Genomic DNA, 14,508 nt, shown 5'->3' on the forward strand with positions numbered 1-14,508 from the left:
GTACTGTTAAATATAATTACAATTTAAAATACATTTTTCTATTTTAATATATTTTAAAATGTCATTTATGATGGCAAAGCTGAAATTTCAGCAACTGTTGGTGCACAAGAAACATTTATTATTATTATCAATGACGAAAACCGTTGAAAACCGCTTAATGTTAATATTCTAAACCATAATACTTTTTCAGGATTCTTCGATGAACAGAAAGATCAAAATAATTTATTTTAAATTATAATCTTTGAGATATTACAAAAGTCTTTGTAACTTCTAACCAGTTGAATGCGTTCTTGCTGAATAAAAGTAGTTGTTTTCGCAAAGTGAGGGATGAGATGGATTTATTTGCTGTGATAATCGACAGCATGTGACAGATGCCATCCATACAGCTTAACTTGTATTGAACTGAACGTTCCTTTAAACACAGTATGTTTTTGCTGAAATGTCTGCAGGAGTGTAATCTGTGCAATACGTTCACTGTAAACTCTCCAGTGTGTGTTAACTGTAATCTTGTGTGTGTGTGTGTGGTTGCTATAATCTCTCTCTACTGTAGGTCAGAGGTGCTTCACTGGCTGTATTGTGTTTATATACAAGATGTGGAAGTCGGTGTTGTGCGTGTAATAGGGTGTGGTCTTCTGTGCATACGATTGAGCTGTAACTCAAAGCATCACACCAAACACACAATTAACTGACTGACAAACCTACTCATCTGACAAGAATAAACAATAAATCTTTCATTGTGAACAGAGAAGAAGTGTAAGGTGCAACCAGCTGGGTTCAAAACCAACTTTAGAAGTTCATGCCAAGCTTTGAATGTAAACTTCATGGCAATGTGGAGTTTACTCAAAACCACATGGCTCGAGACAACCTATAAAATCTATAAGTAAACACTTTTACGTTGAAAGCACATTCTTACTGATTAAATCAGTGGAAAAGTGGAAAAACATCCCTGTACAGTACAATAACTTTACAAAATCTTTTAAAAACACGCTAAAAAAGAAAGGTTCCAAAAGGCGTTTTTTGCAGCGATGGGAAAGGGATTTTTGGTTCCCTAAAGAATATTTCAGTGATCATTTCTTAAAAAAAAATTTTCTTAGTGTGAAGAACATTTCATAAACTAAATAAACTTTTTACACTATAAAGAACTTTTTGTGCATTGAAAAGGTTCCATGGATGTTTAAGGTTCTTCATGTAACCATAGATTTCAATAAAGAACCTTTATTTTTAAGAGTGAATAAAGTCTCTTTTACTGGCATTGATGGTTCTATGAAGGACATTTAACATCCATGGAACTAGGGCTGCACGATATATAGTTTCAGCATCGACATCGCGATGTGCGCATCCGCGATAGTCACATCGTAGGATGTGCGATGTTTAGTATAGGCTACTGATTGTTTTCTTTGCTCACACACAGACACTGTGTCTACACCGGACGCAACAGCTGTACAGAGATACCCATTTCTAAATACATTTAGTAGCAGAGCTACAGCACGCGATTTTCTGTGCTGGAAATCCGTTTATCCTTTGTGGAAACTTCCGCGTCGTCGCGGAGAGCGCGGGTCACGGTTCGCTTAGCAACGGCAGACTCCACGAAAGCGCAAGCTCCCGAGCGCTTTGGAAAGAAGGAGAAAGCAGTGCTGCTGCCGTTTTCCACCCGCGACATGTGAACGGCCCCAAAGTCTGTCTACACCGGATGCGACCGTTGCATATCATTTGAACTTTGTGTCAGTATGTCATAAACGAGGCATCAGTTTACTGTCGGGGATTAGTCGTGTCGCGCCGCATCCAGTGTAGTCAGTCACACAGCATCACTGATTAAAATGGGTTCATAGTATTTTGTCGCACCCGGTGTAGACACGGTGAGAGCCAAGCAGATGCACATGAACACTGATTTCTGTTCACTTCTGCGTATTTGTGCCTGAAATACTGTGCTCTGCAAGTATCCTTGTAAACACAGTTGCTTATGGCTTAGGTGAAGGTAAACAATTGTATGTAACTAGCAAATTGGATGTGTAACAGTATATTGGTTCACAGCAGTTTAATGTTCCTGTTGCTTTCTCTGTCATGAACGTTAATTAAACAACAAAACGCAAAGAAAAATCACTTTTGTAGCTTTAACACATATTTATTAGATTTAATTTATAGTGAAAACTATGCAGTGTTATTTTACATTTGATTATTCAATTTCTGTGCCTGAATACTGTTAGACTTACCTGAAAAACATAAAGCACTGCTTATTTAATTTGTATCTTTGTTCTGTTATTTATCTATGCTTGTAATTTGTTTATTTCCTATGCTGATTTACTCACCTACAAAATCAAATTTTTTTTTCATATTGCAGAAAAAAAAATATCGTAATGTGAGTTTTTTCCAATATCGTGCAGCCCTACATGGAACCTTTTCAATGCACAAAAGGTTCTTTATAGTGGAAGGTTTTTTTTTTCTCGTTTGTTTGTTTTTGTTTTTAAATATATATTTTTTAATGTTTTCACACTAAGAAAAACAGTTCTAAGAACTATTTTCTGAAGGTTCTTTGGAAAACCAAAAACAGTTATTTTATGGTATCACAGATAAAACCCCTTTTGGAACCTTTTTTCCCCACACGTTTTTCCACATGTGGTGTGTTCCCAGACAAAAATGGTCGGCCTACAAAAAATTGCTTATTAAATTTCTCATTTTTCTATATTATTTCCAAATATTGGATTCAGCCTTTTTATCAACTTGTTTCTTTCAAAACATTTTATATTTCTTTTTGGAACTAACTGATCATAGGCCTAATTTTTTGAGTGAATATTTCCAAATTTATCCACAATTAATGCTTTTTACTCAAAAATTGAGGTGCATAATCTCAAATCAATGAGGCCTATTATCAATCAGTTCCAAAAAGAAATACAAAACCTGTGGTAATTGAAAGAAAGTTGATAAAAAGACTCAATCCAAGATTTGGTGAGAAACCGCATAATAAGAGATTTATAAGCAATTTTTAAAAGCCCAGTCATTTCAGTGCGTGTTTGTGTTTTCTTACTGGACTCTGTAGTATCTGTGTGACCCTTTTCTTCTGCTCCATCATGTTGAAGTCTTGTCGCAGGTCGGGTGACATGTTGCGTGCACGCAGGTATTCACGGTCGTTTTCATTGATGCGGTCGAAGTAGCCCTCCCTTTTCCCCACGCTTGGGGGCGGAGGGGTCGTCACCACCCCCTGTCTCGACTCGCCACTCATCTCTACTGTATTTTCCTGCGGTCTTCACCTGGAGAGAAAGAGAGAGATTTTGCTTGGGCATGTGCATATTCTGTGCGGAAATGTCATTATCCATGAAAAATCTCTAAATACTTATTTTTGCACATCCCTAGTAAACACCAAACAATACATACTGCACTGACTGAATCAAAAAACCTGAGAGAGGAAGTCTGTGCACTTCATTTGACAGGCAAAACAGTCTCGATCAGTAATGCCCCAAGGACAAACTCATCATCCCACACAAACACGCACCTAAGTCCACCGATCAATACAATCAAAAATCCAGCAACTGCACATTAGCTGAACTCTCTTGCTCAGAGTAGCGCTATTCACAATGGACTTCGTTCTTTGTTCACCTTCAAAAAAAAAAAAAAGAAGAAAAGAGTGGCTGTCCTGCCAACAGTGAAGGGTGGCGTCAGGTCAACCAACAGGAGGGCAGCACTATCCTATAACACTATCAGGTTTAGTTAAGCCTGATTTTTGTTCTCTCTCTCTCACACACACACACACACTATTGTCCCAGGCATGTGGATTTTTCCGCTTCACTTTGGTGATTATCTCTTCAACACAAACAATAATGCAGAATATTAATAACTACTGGGACTGTCATATACATAACATTATAATGAGAACACTATTATAATAAAATGCTGTGAATTTTTAGAGTTTAGTTGCCATGTTTCGCTGCGGGATTGCAGACATTGTGCTTAATTCTACACATTCACGCAGGTTTTGCGATTATAAAGCGGGAAATTCCCGCAAACATTTATGCAATAGCATGTAGGTTGAGTCCAAACAGATTATCAGAGCAGATCAGTCGTTTTAAAACTTTCTGTGAGATGGAATTTCACAAAGAGTGAGTGATTGGGATTGAGCAGTACTGCGTCTTCTCCCACTCTCTCAAAATGCACAAATAGCCTCACACCCATAATATCACGCTGAGTTTGCTCTGCAAGCGAGCTGCACGCAAGACTAGCACGTGTTTCGGACAGTTGATGGAACTGTCACTTGCACGTCATTTTAAGTCATGCCAAATTAAACATTCAAGCTATTTTAACCTACTTTAAGTACTCGCACACTCTCTAATGGCGCTTTTCCACTGCATGGTACGGCTCGGTACGGTTCAATTTTGGGGTTGTTTTCCACTGCGTACAGTACCTGGTACCTGGTACTTTTTTTAGTACCTCCTCGGTTGAGGTTCCAATTGTTTTAACAACCAAAAAGTTTTGTTGTCTGTAGCGGAAGAACAGACGTTCCTCTCGTTGATAGCAGAGGAGCGGATCCAGAGAGCTTGATGGGGCGACGCGGAATGAAAAAGTTTTTTTTAGGAGTCGTGGTAGTAGAGGCGGCGCAACTATAACGACATGTGAATAATCCCGCCCACTCTAAAGCGGTACTGAACTACAGTGGAAACGCAAACCGTGCCGAGTCGAACCATGCCGTGCCGTACTGAGCCGTACCGAGCCGAGTCGTACCACGCAGTGGAAAAGCGCCATAAGAGAGCTTCAATGCACTTCAAAGCGCGCACAGCCGCCTCTCAAAAAGCTTGCGACTCTTGAATGTGTCAGATTGAGTTAGTACATATTTGATTAAAATAATTTCATAATTGTCCAGCTATTCCATTTTTTTATCCATGGCACATGCATTTTTATATGTAGCCTAAGTAATGTTGTCCAATGACTTGTTTGCATTATTCAGGCATTATTTTATTTTTATTATTATTTTTTTTAAAGCAATAAATTTTTGGCAACACTTTACAAAGCAACAATTTTTAAAGTATCATTTGATAATGCATTAATTAACATGAACTAACAGAGAGCAATTATTGTTACTATTATTAAGTTAAAAGTGAATCTATTGTTCTTTAGCATTGCTGGTGCCATGCCATGAACCCTACCCCCACAGCAAACAGAACCAAACCAAACTGAACCGAGTCTCCAAAACAGTGATATGAACCGAACCGGGGCATTGGTATATCGTTACACCCCTATTATTCAACAGGTAAAAAAAGTAAGTTTGATCAAAGTAATAGCACACCTCTTCTGAACAGACAGCATGATTTGAAGAACCATTCATTCATGAGGTGAAAATGCCGTCAGGGGTTTCTTTAAAGGGATCATATGATGCGATTTCAAGTTTTCCTTTCTCTTTGAAGTGTTACAAGCTCTTGGTGCATAAAGAAGATCTGTAAAGTTGCAAAGACTAAAGTCTCAAATCCAAAGAGATATTCTTTATAAAAGTTAAGAGTCAGCCACGCCTACCTAAAACGGCTCGTTCTAACACGCCCCCACACTGTAAACCCGAACAGTACTACTAACTTATAAAGATTAAATAATGTTCTTTTTAGCAGCATCATATGACCCCTTTAAATCCCTCATCCTAGATATGAGTAATCTTAACAGTGATGCTTAGCAAACTCCAGACATTCAGCTGGGACTGTTTTCAAATCACTTCTACTGTTGTGCCAGACAGTGTCAGGCATTTCCCGGGCCTCAGTAAAAGCTTTCACCTGTACCTCTCTAGGTTTTCACACTCGCTCTCTTCTGCGATTCACTCTGGAGGGGTGGGGGGGGGGATTCTTTTCTCTGCTGTACGTTGCTAAGCTGCTCATTCAGGTCAAATGGCACTTGGAAAGATGGTTCAGATTAGAGACACACAACTCTGCCAGAAAACACACACACACACATACATACTGAGGGTGGGCTCAATAAAAGAGCCCAAGCCAACAAGAAATACTACACCACACATTTTTAGGCATGTGAACACACGTGCAAGAATTAAAACAGAAAGCAAAAAGACTATTAATCTGAATAAGATTTGCATTCTTGGTGAAAAAGCCAAATAAACACAAACATAAACAAACACAAATGCTAAAACAGATCAAATAAATCGAAAAAGGGGGACCTTAAGGGGATGCCGCTTACGTTTATTGTAGTCAAGACAACAAACTGCACGCGTACACACAAAGCTCACATGTTCAGCGTATGATGCAATATTCAAACTTAGCGAGCACGTCTAGTGAAAACTGTCATGTGCTGATGAATGACGACAACTCTGACACACCCACCCAGAAACAGAAACACAACACACAGGCTGCCAAGCCTGAAAGACTCTAACAGCTCTAAACAACGACAACAACAACAGGCGGGTGGACATTACCACCGCAGTATCTGTCCTTTTAAGATCCAAAAATACAGTTTAGTCAGCCTTATTTTGTTTCAAAGCCATTATGGCCACCTTTCTTCTACAAAACATAAAATTAAATGTTTATGATGCTTTATGATGATTTCCCATAAAATGAAAGTGAAAGAGGAAAAACACATTTAAAGTAGTCCATATAAACTGAATGTAGTTGTAGTCCATATAACTTCTAAAAATACACTACCATTCAAATGTTTGTGGTCAGGAAACTAAATAAAAAAGAAATAAATAATACTAATATCTTTATTCAGCAAGGATGTGTTAAGTTGATCAAAAGTGACAGAAAAGACATTTACAATGTATTTCTATTTCAATTAAATGCTGTAAATACAAGAATACTGAAAAAAATGTATCATGGTTTCCATAAAAATATTAAGCAGCACAACTGTTTTCAACATTAATAATAAGAAATGTTTCTTGAGCAGCAAATCAGCACATTTGAATGATTTCTGAAGGATCATGTGACACTGAAGACTGGAGTAATGATGCTGAAAATTCAGCTTTACGTCACAGGAATAAATTGCATTTTAAAATATATTCAAATGGAAAACTGTTTTCTTAATTTGCAATAATATTATATTTTACCGCATTTTATTGAGCAAATAAAAGCAACCTTGGTGAGCATATGGGACTTCTTTCAAAAAAAATCTTACCGACCACAAACTTTTGAGCAGTAATGCAGTTGTATAGACCACTTTTATGCTACTTAATTTTTGCGTCAACTAACCATTTAAAACATCCCACCATCTGTTGAAAATAACCTGCATAATGGAATTATAATCTGCCAAATATGAATCTGAATATGACTCTCCTGGGACAGGCGGCAGATGTCCCATACATGAAATGATATAACACTGACTGTCAATCTCAGCTAACTGACTGCATTATGTAAAGCAGTGTGTTGATCTGGGACGTGTTGTTGACTGTTTCAAACTGTCAGGGTGGGTGTATGAGGGGGGGAAGTGTGGGAAATGTGAGGAAAGAAACAGGGAGGATCCTCAATCCTCACTACAACAGCTGTTCGGTCTCTGAATACAGGCAATAATGAACTGCTGTGCAGGATTTCTCTTGCATAACGTTAGACAGGAGAGAAAGCAGTGCTGCAATAACAGAAAGGACACTAGTAATACAATAGCCACACAAGACAATAAAATACACAACAGGGACTGGTGTGGTGTCACAAGATTCACAGCGTGTCCTACAGTCAACGGCTCACTGTGTAGCTGCTTTCTCTCTCACACTTTAGATGCAATGTAACAGGATTCCCAGAGAGCAAATCACCTTCAAATGACCGATTACAATCACTACTCACCAATCACAGCGTCTCGACTGAACTATGCACTTTCAACACACTGACTGACGGATTCAAAAACAAACATGTTTAACGGATGCCACGGCAGTTATTCATCCTAAAGTCCCTTTGAGTACACTGTACAGTGCGCGCCCCCCACAGCCCTTCATCAGCGTTAGTATGCACTACTATTTCTCTTCTTATCTTTAGCAGCTCTATAAATAGGGAGCGAGAAATTTTCAGACTCAGATTTCAGTCGCGGCGCTAAGAATAGCGGACTATCAGCAGGAAATAACTACAAGGTAAGCGAAAAAAAAAGCATCAATACGTTATAAACCGACATGAGATGCGTTTAAGATTAAAAAAAAAAAAAAGGGACGGTTGAGGAATAACTCCCTCTTTTGGAGCTTTTAGCGCTGTTGTGATTGCACGCAACGATCTCTGTGGTCCACTTAACAATTAAAGTTGCCTTTAAACGACCGTTCGTCACTAAAATTTAACCCAAAAGTTTTTTTTTCTGAATTTTACGCTGTTAAACTCACCTGTTTGCTCCTCACAGAGTGAAAGTCCAGTAAACGCTGGAGCGCATCTCTCTCATTCCCGCCTCAAGAGTCCCAGATTACCTCAAAGGATTAAACGCAACAAAAACAGCCCCCAAACTCCACAAACAGTCCGCAGTCCCACTCATAAAACGCAAAAAGCGACTCTCACCCAGCGACACTCCTCGTAAGAGGGGGATTTTCGGGTGTGTGTTTGGACGTGGGAGTGTGTATGCGAGGATCTGCTTCAGCAGTGAGAGAAATTGAAGCGGTCATGTGACCCACTAATCCGCCCCTTCTCTGAGCGCACAAATCCGATCGACCAATCAGAACGCAGGATACCCACTACGCCCCGCCCACTCGTCTCCAAACTAGAAGAACTAAAGGTCAGTGTTTACGATACTCCGTGCGTGGTGTGAGAGAGACTGTATGACACAAGTCCACACTATACCTGAATCACACGAGCGGTCAGCACATAGATTAGAAGAAGACAGTTGTGATTCAAAACAATCTTGTAAAAAAATCTGCCAGATTTATTGCCAACACAAAATATGAGCAATGAACAGCAAAGTGTTCCACTGCTTTCAATCAATGCTTTGGGTTCAATACAAATTCAGCTCTATCGACAGCATCTGTGACATCCTGTGGATTACCAGACATCAATTTCGATTTGTTTGTAAAAGCAAGCAAAATTTGCATTTACTGTAATACACATATAATGGAGGTCTATGGGCAAGACATTCTGAATTAATTACAAGCAGAAACATGCAGATTATATTTTTTGTTAAAGGGGTCATATGATGCGATTTAAATTTTTCCTTTCTCTTTGGAGTGTTACAAGCTCTTGGTGCATAAAGAAGATCTGTAAAGTTGCAAACACTAAAGTCTCAAAACCAAAGAGATATTCTTTATAAAAGTTAAGAGTTAACCACGCCTACCTAAAACGGCTCGTTCTAACACGCCCCCACATACCTACATCACGATGTGGGAAGATTTGCATAAAGCCGCCCAAATGTCCACCATAATGTACAGTATGTGGAAAATGATGTGTTTTTTTGAACTTTAAACCGCATAAACACATTTCATTACACCAAATACACAAAATAATGTTCTTTTAGCAGCATCATATGACCCCTTTAATTAATTCTTCTATACAAAAGGGTTTTATTTAAGACATTAAGTTGTCAATTATTCTATTAGCAACCATCCCAATTTTCTGTAGCTCCATCCCTTTTCTGTCTTCCGGATTATATTTCCACAGCATGAAGGTAAGATCTGATTTATGAATGAACCGCTCGTTTTAAAATCTTCCCGGTTTACTGACATTTGTCATGACATCCACTTCGAACATTACAATGCTCATGATAAATTTCCTTAACTCTACAATAAGTAATTCCACTTCACCAGCTAATTTCTCCTCAACAGTGATGCTATGAATATACACAGCTACTGTATGTTAGCATGTTTTACGTCTTATAGGTACAGTTCCGAAAAAAGCTGTGTTGCAATGTCTTGCCCCATAAACTTATTTATAATTTTTTAATCAGTTTTAATCACACTATTTTCACAATTTTAACAGCATCTCATGTTAACATGTTTAGTGTTTAACTCATGGCTATAATTTCGAAAATTATTCTGGTGCAATGTCTTGCCATACACTTCTACTCTAAACTCATTACATAAACTGACTTTTTTTTTTTACAAACAAAATGAAACTGTAATGATACAATAGTATGAGTCAGTTAGTAGTGTTTTGAATATAAATTATAATTTAAAAACCTGATACAACAAAAAATCTAATTTCATAACTGGCCTCTAAAAGCATCCAGCACAAGTAAATAAACAAAACTGAGTAACTATTTCCCAAAACCTGCCATCCAGAGGGTTGGAGACACTTCATATCACATACAGATAATGACTTACTGATAACTTACGTATTCTTCAAGTCATTGTCCTTGTGTGTGTGTGTGTGTGTGTGTGTGTGTGTGTGTGTGTGTGTCAGCGTGTGACATCTGTAACAAAATTCCCGACTAGAACATGAAGTTAGCATCTGCAGGTAGATGCCATAGTGTATTTGCTGTGTACTATGCCTTTTTATATTTTGTCAAGAAACATGTGAAACCACAAATAGTGTATTACATTACAGTAGATACTATAGCATTTTTGTGGACTTTTATAAACAGGTAAAATGGGTATCAAAAGAGTAGACAGACATGTCAGACACCGATATCACACTCATAAATCTCTCTTGTAAACCTTTTCCTGTCAACGTAAACACACAGATAAACATAACACACACACACACACAGATGACATCAGGGAAGTAAGGATCATTCCTCCCATATGACTGTTGACATCCAACTGACATCCAACAGTACAGTAAAACAGACCAAACAGATATGAATTCAACCTGCCACTTAAGAAAATGTAAAAATAATGTGCAATTTAATGGATGCATTTTGGAACAAGATTTGAATCACTAATTAAAGCCAAAGTGAACCAATAACTTACATTCAGCAATACGAGATAAAAAGAGAGAGACAGACAGACAGACTATAAATAAATGGTTTCCATGAGACAGTTCACAAAAGTCCAGTGGGAGGACAGTCAATCAGATTGACAGCCAGAGGACATGCAGGAATTCCTGCGAGCGGGCAAAAGCGAGCGGAAAAACTTTGTCTCGTGGTTATGCCTGAAATAAAGCCTCACTTCTATGGAGACTATGCCCTGTTATCGCTCCCTTTCCCACAATTCCCTCTGCCTACTGTTTGACATGAGCAATACCAACTGAACAGGTGCAAATGTGTGTGCGTACTTCCCCATGGTCTTACGCAAACACGCGCCTCACTGTTTACTCTGTCTCTGATGGTTCTGCTCCATGTTTCCCACAGGTATCTCATTGTACGAGGCCTGCGTGCATTACGTGATGCAAAAATGTTGGAATGCAAACACAAGACCTCATCGCAGACCACTTTCCCCATCAATAACAGACATCCGGGTCTTGCACATGGTTTTTACACTTGGTTCGAACTGGATTTGAGTCGGACTTAAGTTGCCTCGATGGCTTCTCTGTGGAACATCAGTCTTTATCACTGTTTGTGTTCGGTGTGAAACCTATTGTTTGCTCGGATAAAAATGGTAAAATATAGCCCACAATTGAGGCTTCACACACATTATGATATCAAATCAGGCCATAATTTCTCGTGTTTCTTCATAGTACGGCTCTTTTTGTGTGATTTCAAAGGGAAGGGCAGAATCATTGTGGCCAGAGGCTAATATTTAACCCACCCTGACTTTTGAACAATACGCACAGTGTATGTCAAATGACTCTTCCACACAAACACACACATTTTTAAACCTAAATCTTACTAAACCTGCAAGTAAACTTGGAACCGAGACGAACTCATTCAATTGGTGATCTCAAGCATTTCCAAGGATCAAGAACACACAAACAGCATCTAAAAGAGACCGATGACTCTGGTATTGAGGGACAGAAATGAATTCATTAGGTAAACAAGCTCTGGAGTAGTAAAAATTGATGGGCAAATGCAAACATCATGGTCTAGACATGAAGACACATTAAAAGTAAAATCCTGTGTTTCGTTAACCATTATTTTAGTGTAAAAGTCGTGATTTAGGAATGTCTGAACATTTATTTATATACTTGTTAATAATATAACCATATAATGTTTAAATATATATTTTAAATATATTATGTGTTTCAAGTCTTTGTTGCATAAAAGAGAAAAGGCTGGTTTTAAAATTTTACAGGGTTTACAGTCTGTTCCAAAATCTTGTGAGCAGGTAATGCACATTGTGCTTTTTGATTAGATACTGTATAAAAGGACATTTAACTCTTTCCCTGCCAGTGTTTTTTAAAAACCGTTGTTAGCCAGCCACCACCAGCATTTTTGATCATTTTCACAAAGTTTTCATGGCCCACAGAATATTTTGTTGTATCAATATCTGAACATGCAATATGTCAAGGGGCAGTCGTGGCCTAATGGATAGAGTCGGACTTGTAACCCGAAGGTCACGGGTTCGAGTCTCAGTAACGGCAGGAGTCGTAGGTGGGGGGAGTGAATGTACTGTACAGCACTCTCTTGAGCAATTGCTCCCCGGGCGCTGCAGCAAATGGTATGTGTGTGTTCACTACTCACTACTGTGTGTGTGCACTTGGATGGGTGAAAGGCAGAGCACAAATTTTGAGTATGCATTACCATACTTGTCACATCATTGTCACTTTCAAAAGAACAGAGCCTCTAGTTTTATTCTAGCTTCATGCATTCTTTTTTTTTATTTTTTTTTATTTTATCAACACTTGAATGTTGAAAGTTTCATTAAAAAAGCAACATTTTCAACAAAAAGCTGAGAAAATCGCGTTTTGTCAAAGACTATGTCCGGATCAGATTCAGATCGTTGATCAAAACATAGGTAGAATTGATTGAGTCCAACAACACCCTCGAAGCTTCCACAGTCCACTTTCTGGGTCGTCATTTAATTCGGTAACATTAGGCAGTTTTGATTTATAAGCTGTTTATTGTTTGATGATTGTGTTATTTTTGCATATGCATCTGCTAACTTATACGATCGCTTGTTTCTGCTTCTTCTTTGCCTGTGTTTGATCCAGAGATTTAGTACTCTTTCAAAAATGTGCAATAGCACCTCCCAACATATAACATTAAATCGCGGAAAATTCCATAAATGGCAGGGAAGCGTTGTCTCATAAATGATGAAAAGTTCCGTCAATGGCGGGGAAAGAGTTAATTTCAGTGATTTTGTGTCAGGTTTATTTTCTATTATTAAACTGTATTCTATGTATATCAGCTAACAATCATCCTAATCTCAAGATATCAGAACCAAAACACCCAGTTGACCACTAGGCTACTTTCAAAAGTGGAAGCATCTTTGTGAGTCTTTAATAGTGTGTCTGAAATCATATTTACATTCTTAAGACTGCCGTTTGGACGGTTGTATTGGTATTCTCACGTATCAGTATCATATTTTCGTGTTTGTCTGTCAGCCACACAGTAAAGTTCATGGCTGATGTACAGGCATGTGCGCAGCTCCTGGAGGGCAGCCTCACCTGACAGCCATCAACACATTCCCCAAGTGTAGGAAGCATAAAATACGGAGCAACCATCTTGAAAACATGCACACGGTAGACAAACAGTCTCTGCTGTATCTTTGTATGTTGTCATTTTTCAGATTCTAAATAGATACCTGGTAATAATTACCATGGAAATGCACAAAAAATAAACCGATCTTCTGAATGCGCAACCATATCAACTTCATCACACATAGGCCTAGATATTAAAACGTGGGCTGGATAAAAGGGACATTACCTTCATATTTTGTCCGAAATCTGAGCTGGTCAGGGAGTAAAAGGTGACATTTCCTGCTAGGTGTACCGACTTTTCCAATAACAGCGGATGCAGCTTGACAAATACTGTAGTTTTCACTCAGCCGTGACCTCTCAGTGATTGTATGCTTTATCTAGAGAGAGTTCCTCAAGGGAAATTATTTGACCTTGAACTGTTTGAGTTTTGAGCTGATTTTTCGATTATTTTAATTCAATCCGAGTCAGAGCATCACAGGACGCAAAAAAGACTTTAAAGAGAACATAATGGAAAACAGGATTTTCCTTGCTCTTTTGAAATAAGAGTCTGTTGTACAATGATGTCACACTTTAAAGTTGACCCTAGTCCACCCAGACCATTTATAAAAACTTGCAAAACTATAAAAAAACAACAACAAAATAGATAAGTGTAGAATATCGCCACTCTAAATAAAGAAGTAATCTAAGACTAAGTAATTACTTAAGACTAAGTAATCTCCTTGAATAACCTTATGCACTGACAACCCCCGTACATTCTCATCTTGCTACAGATCTGCATTTCATTAGCTATTCTTTGTGTCCTTTTATTCTCAATGTGGATCAAAGCCTTTTCTGAATAAAGTAGTGCCAACGTTAATTTCATAATAATAACCTGTTAGCTTGTTCGCTCATTCATGTTTAGGGATTATGTAATGGCTGATGACAAAGAGAGACACATTGATCTTTTAAAGGGGTCATATGATGCTTTTTTAAAGATCATTATTTTGTGTATTTGGTGTAACAAAATATGTTGACATGCTTTAATGTTCAAAAAACACATTATTTTTCAAATACTGTACATTATTGTAGGTCCTCTATGCCCCGCCTCTCTCAAACGCTTCGTTTTCTACAAAGCCCCCTCCTT

At 38.2% G+C, this 14,508-nt stretch overlaps 1 protein-coding gene across 3 annotated transcripts in view; it reads right to left on the reverse strand.

The window, feature by feature from the left end:
* LOC107720361 (gamma-adducin-like) overlaps positions 1 to 14,508 on the reverse strand; it is a 67,358-nt gene that overhangs the window by 25,405 nt on the left and 27,445 nt on the right. For 2 of the 3 annotated variants that reach the window (XM_016528042.1, XM_016528043.1), the window contains exon 2: positions 3,023 to 3,245. In XM_016528042.1, the coding sequence (XP_016383528.1) occupies positions 3,023 to 3,217 (195 nt within the window). In that variant the 5' untranslated portion in view covers positions 3,218 to 3,245. Of the gene's footprint in view, positions 1 to 3,022; positions 3,246 to 8,269; positions 8,560 to 14,508 lie in introns of those variants that run through there. The other variant, XM_016528041.1, reaches the window with a different exon arrangement.

The sequence above is a fragment of the Sinocyclocheilus rhinocerous genome, unplaced genomic scaffold, assembly GCF_001515625.1.
Source record: "Sinocyclocheilus rhinocerous isolate Xijiao unplaced genomic scaffold, SAMN03320098_v1.1 scaffold1292, whole genome shotgun sequence".
Taxonomy (NCBI): domain Eukaryota; kingdom Metazoa; phylum Chordata; class Actinopteri; order Cypriniformes; family Cyprinidae; genus Sinocyclocheilus; species Sinocyclocheilus rhinocerous.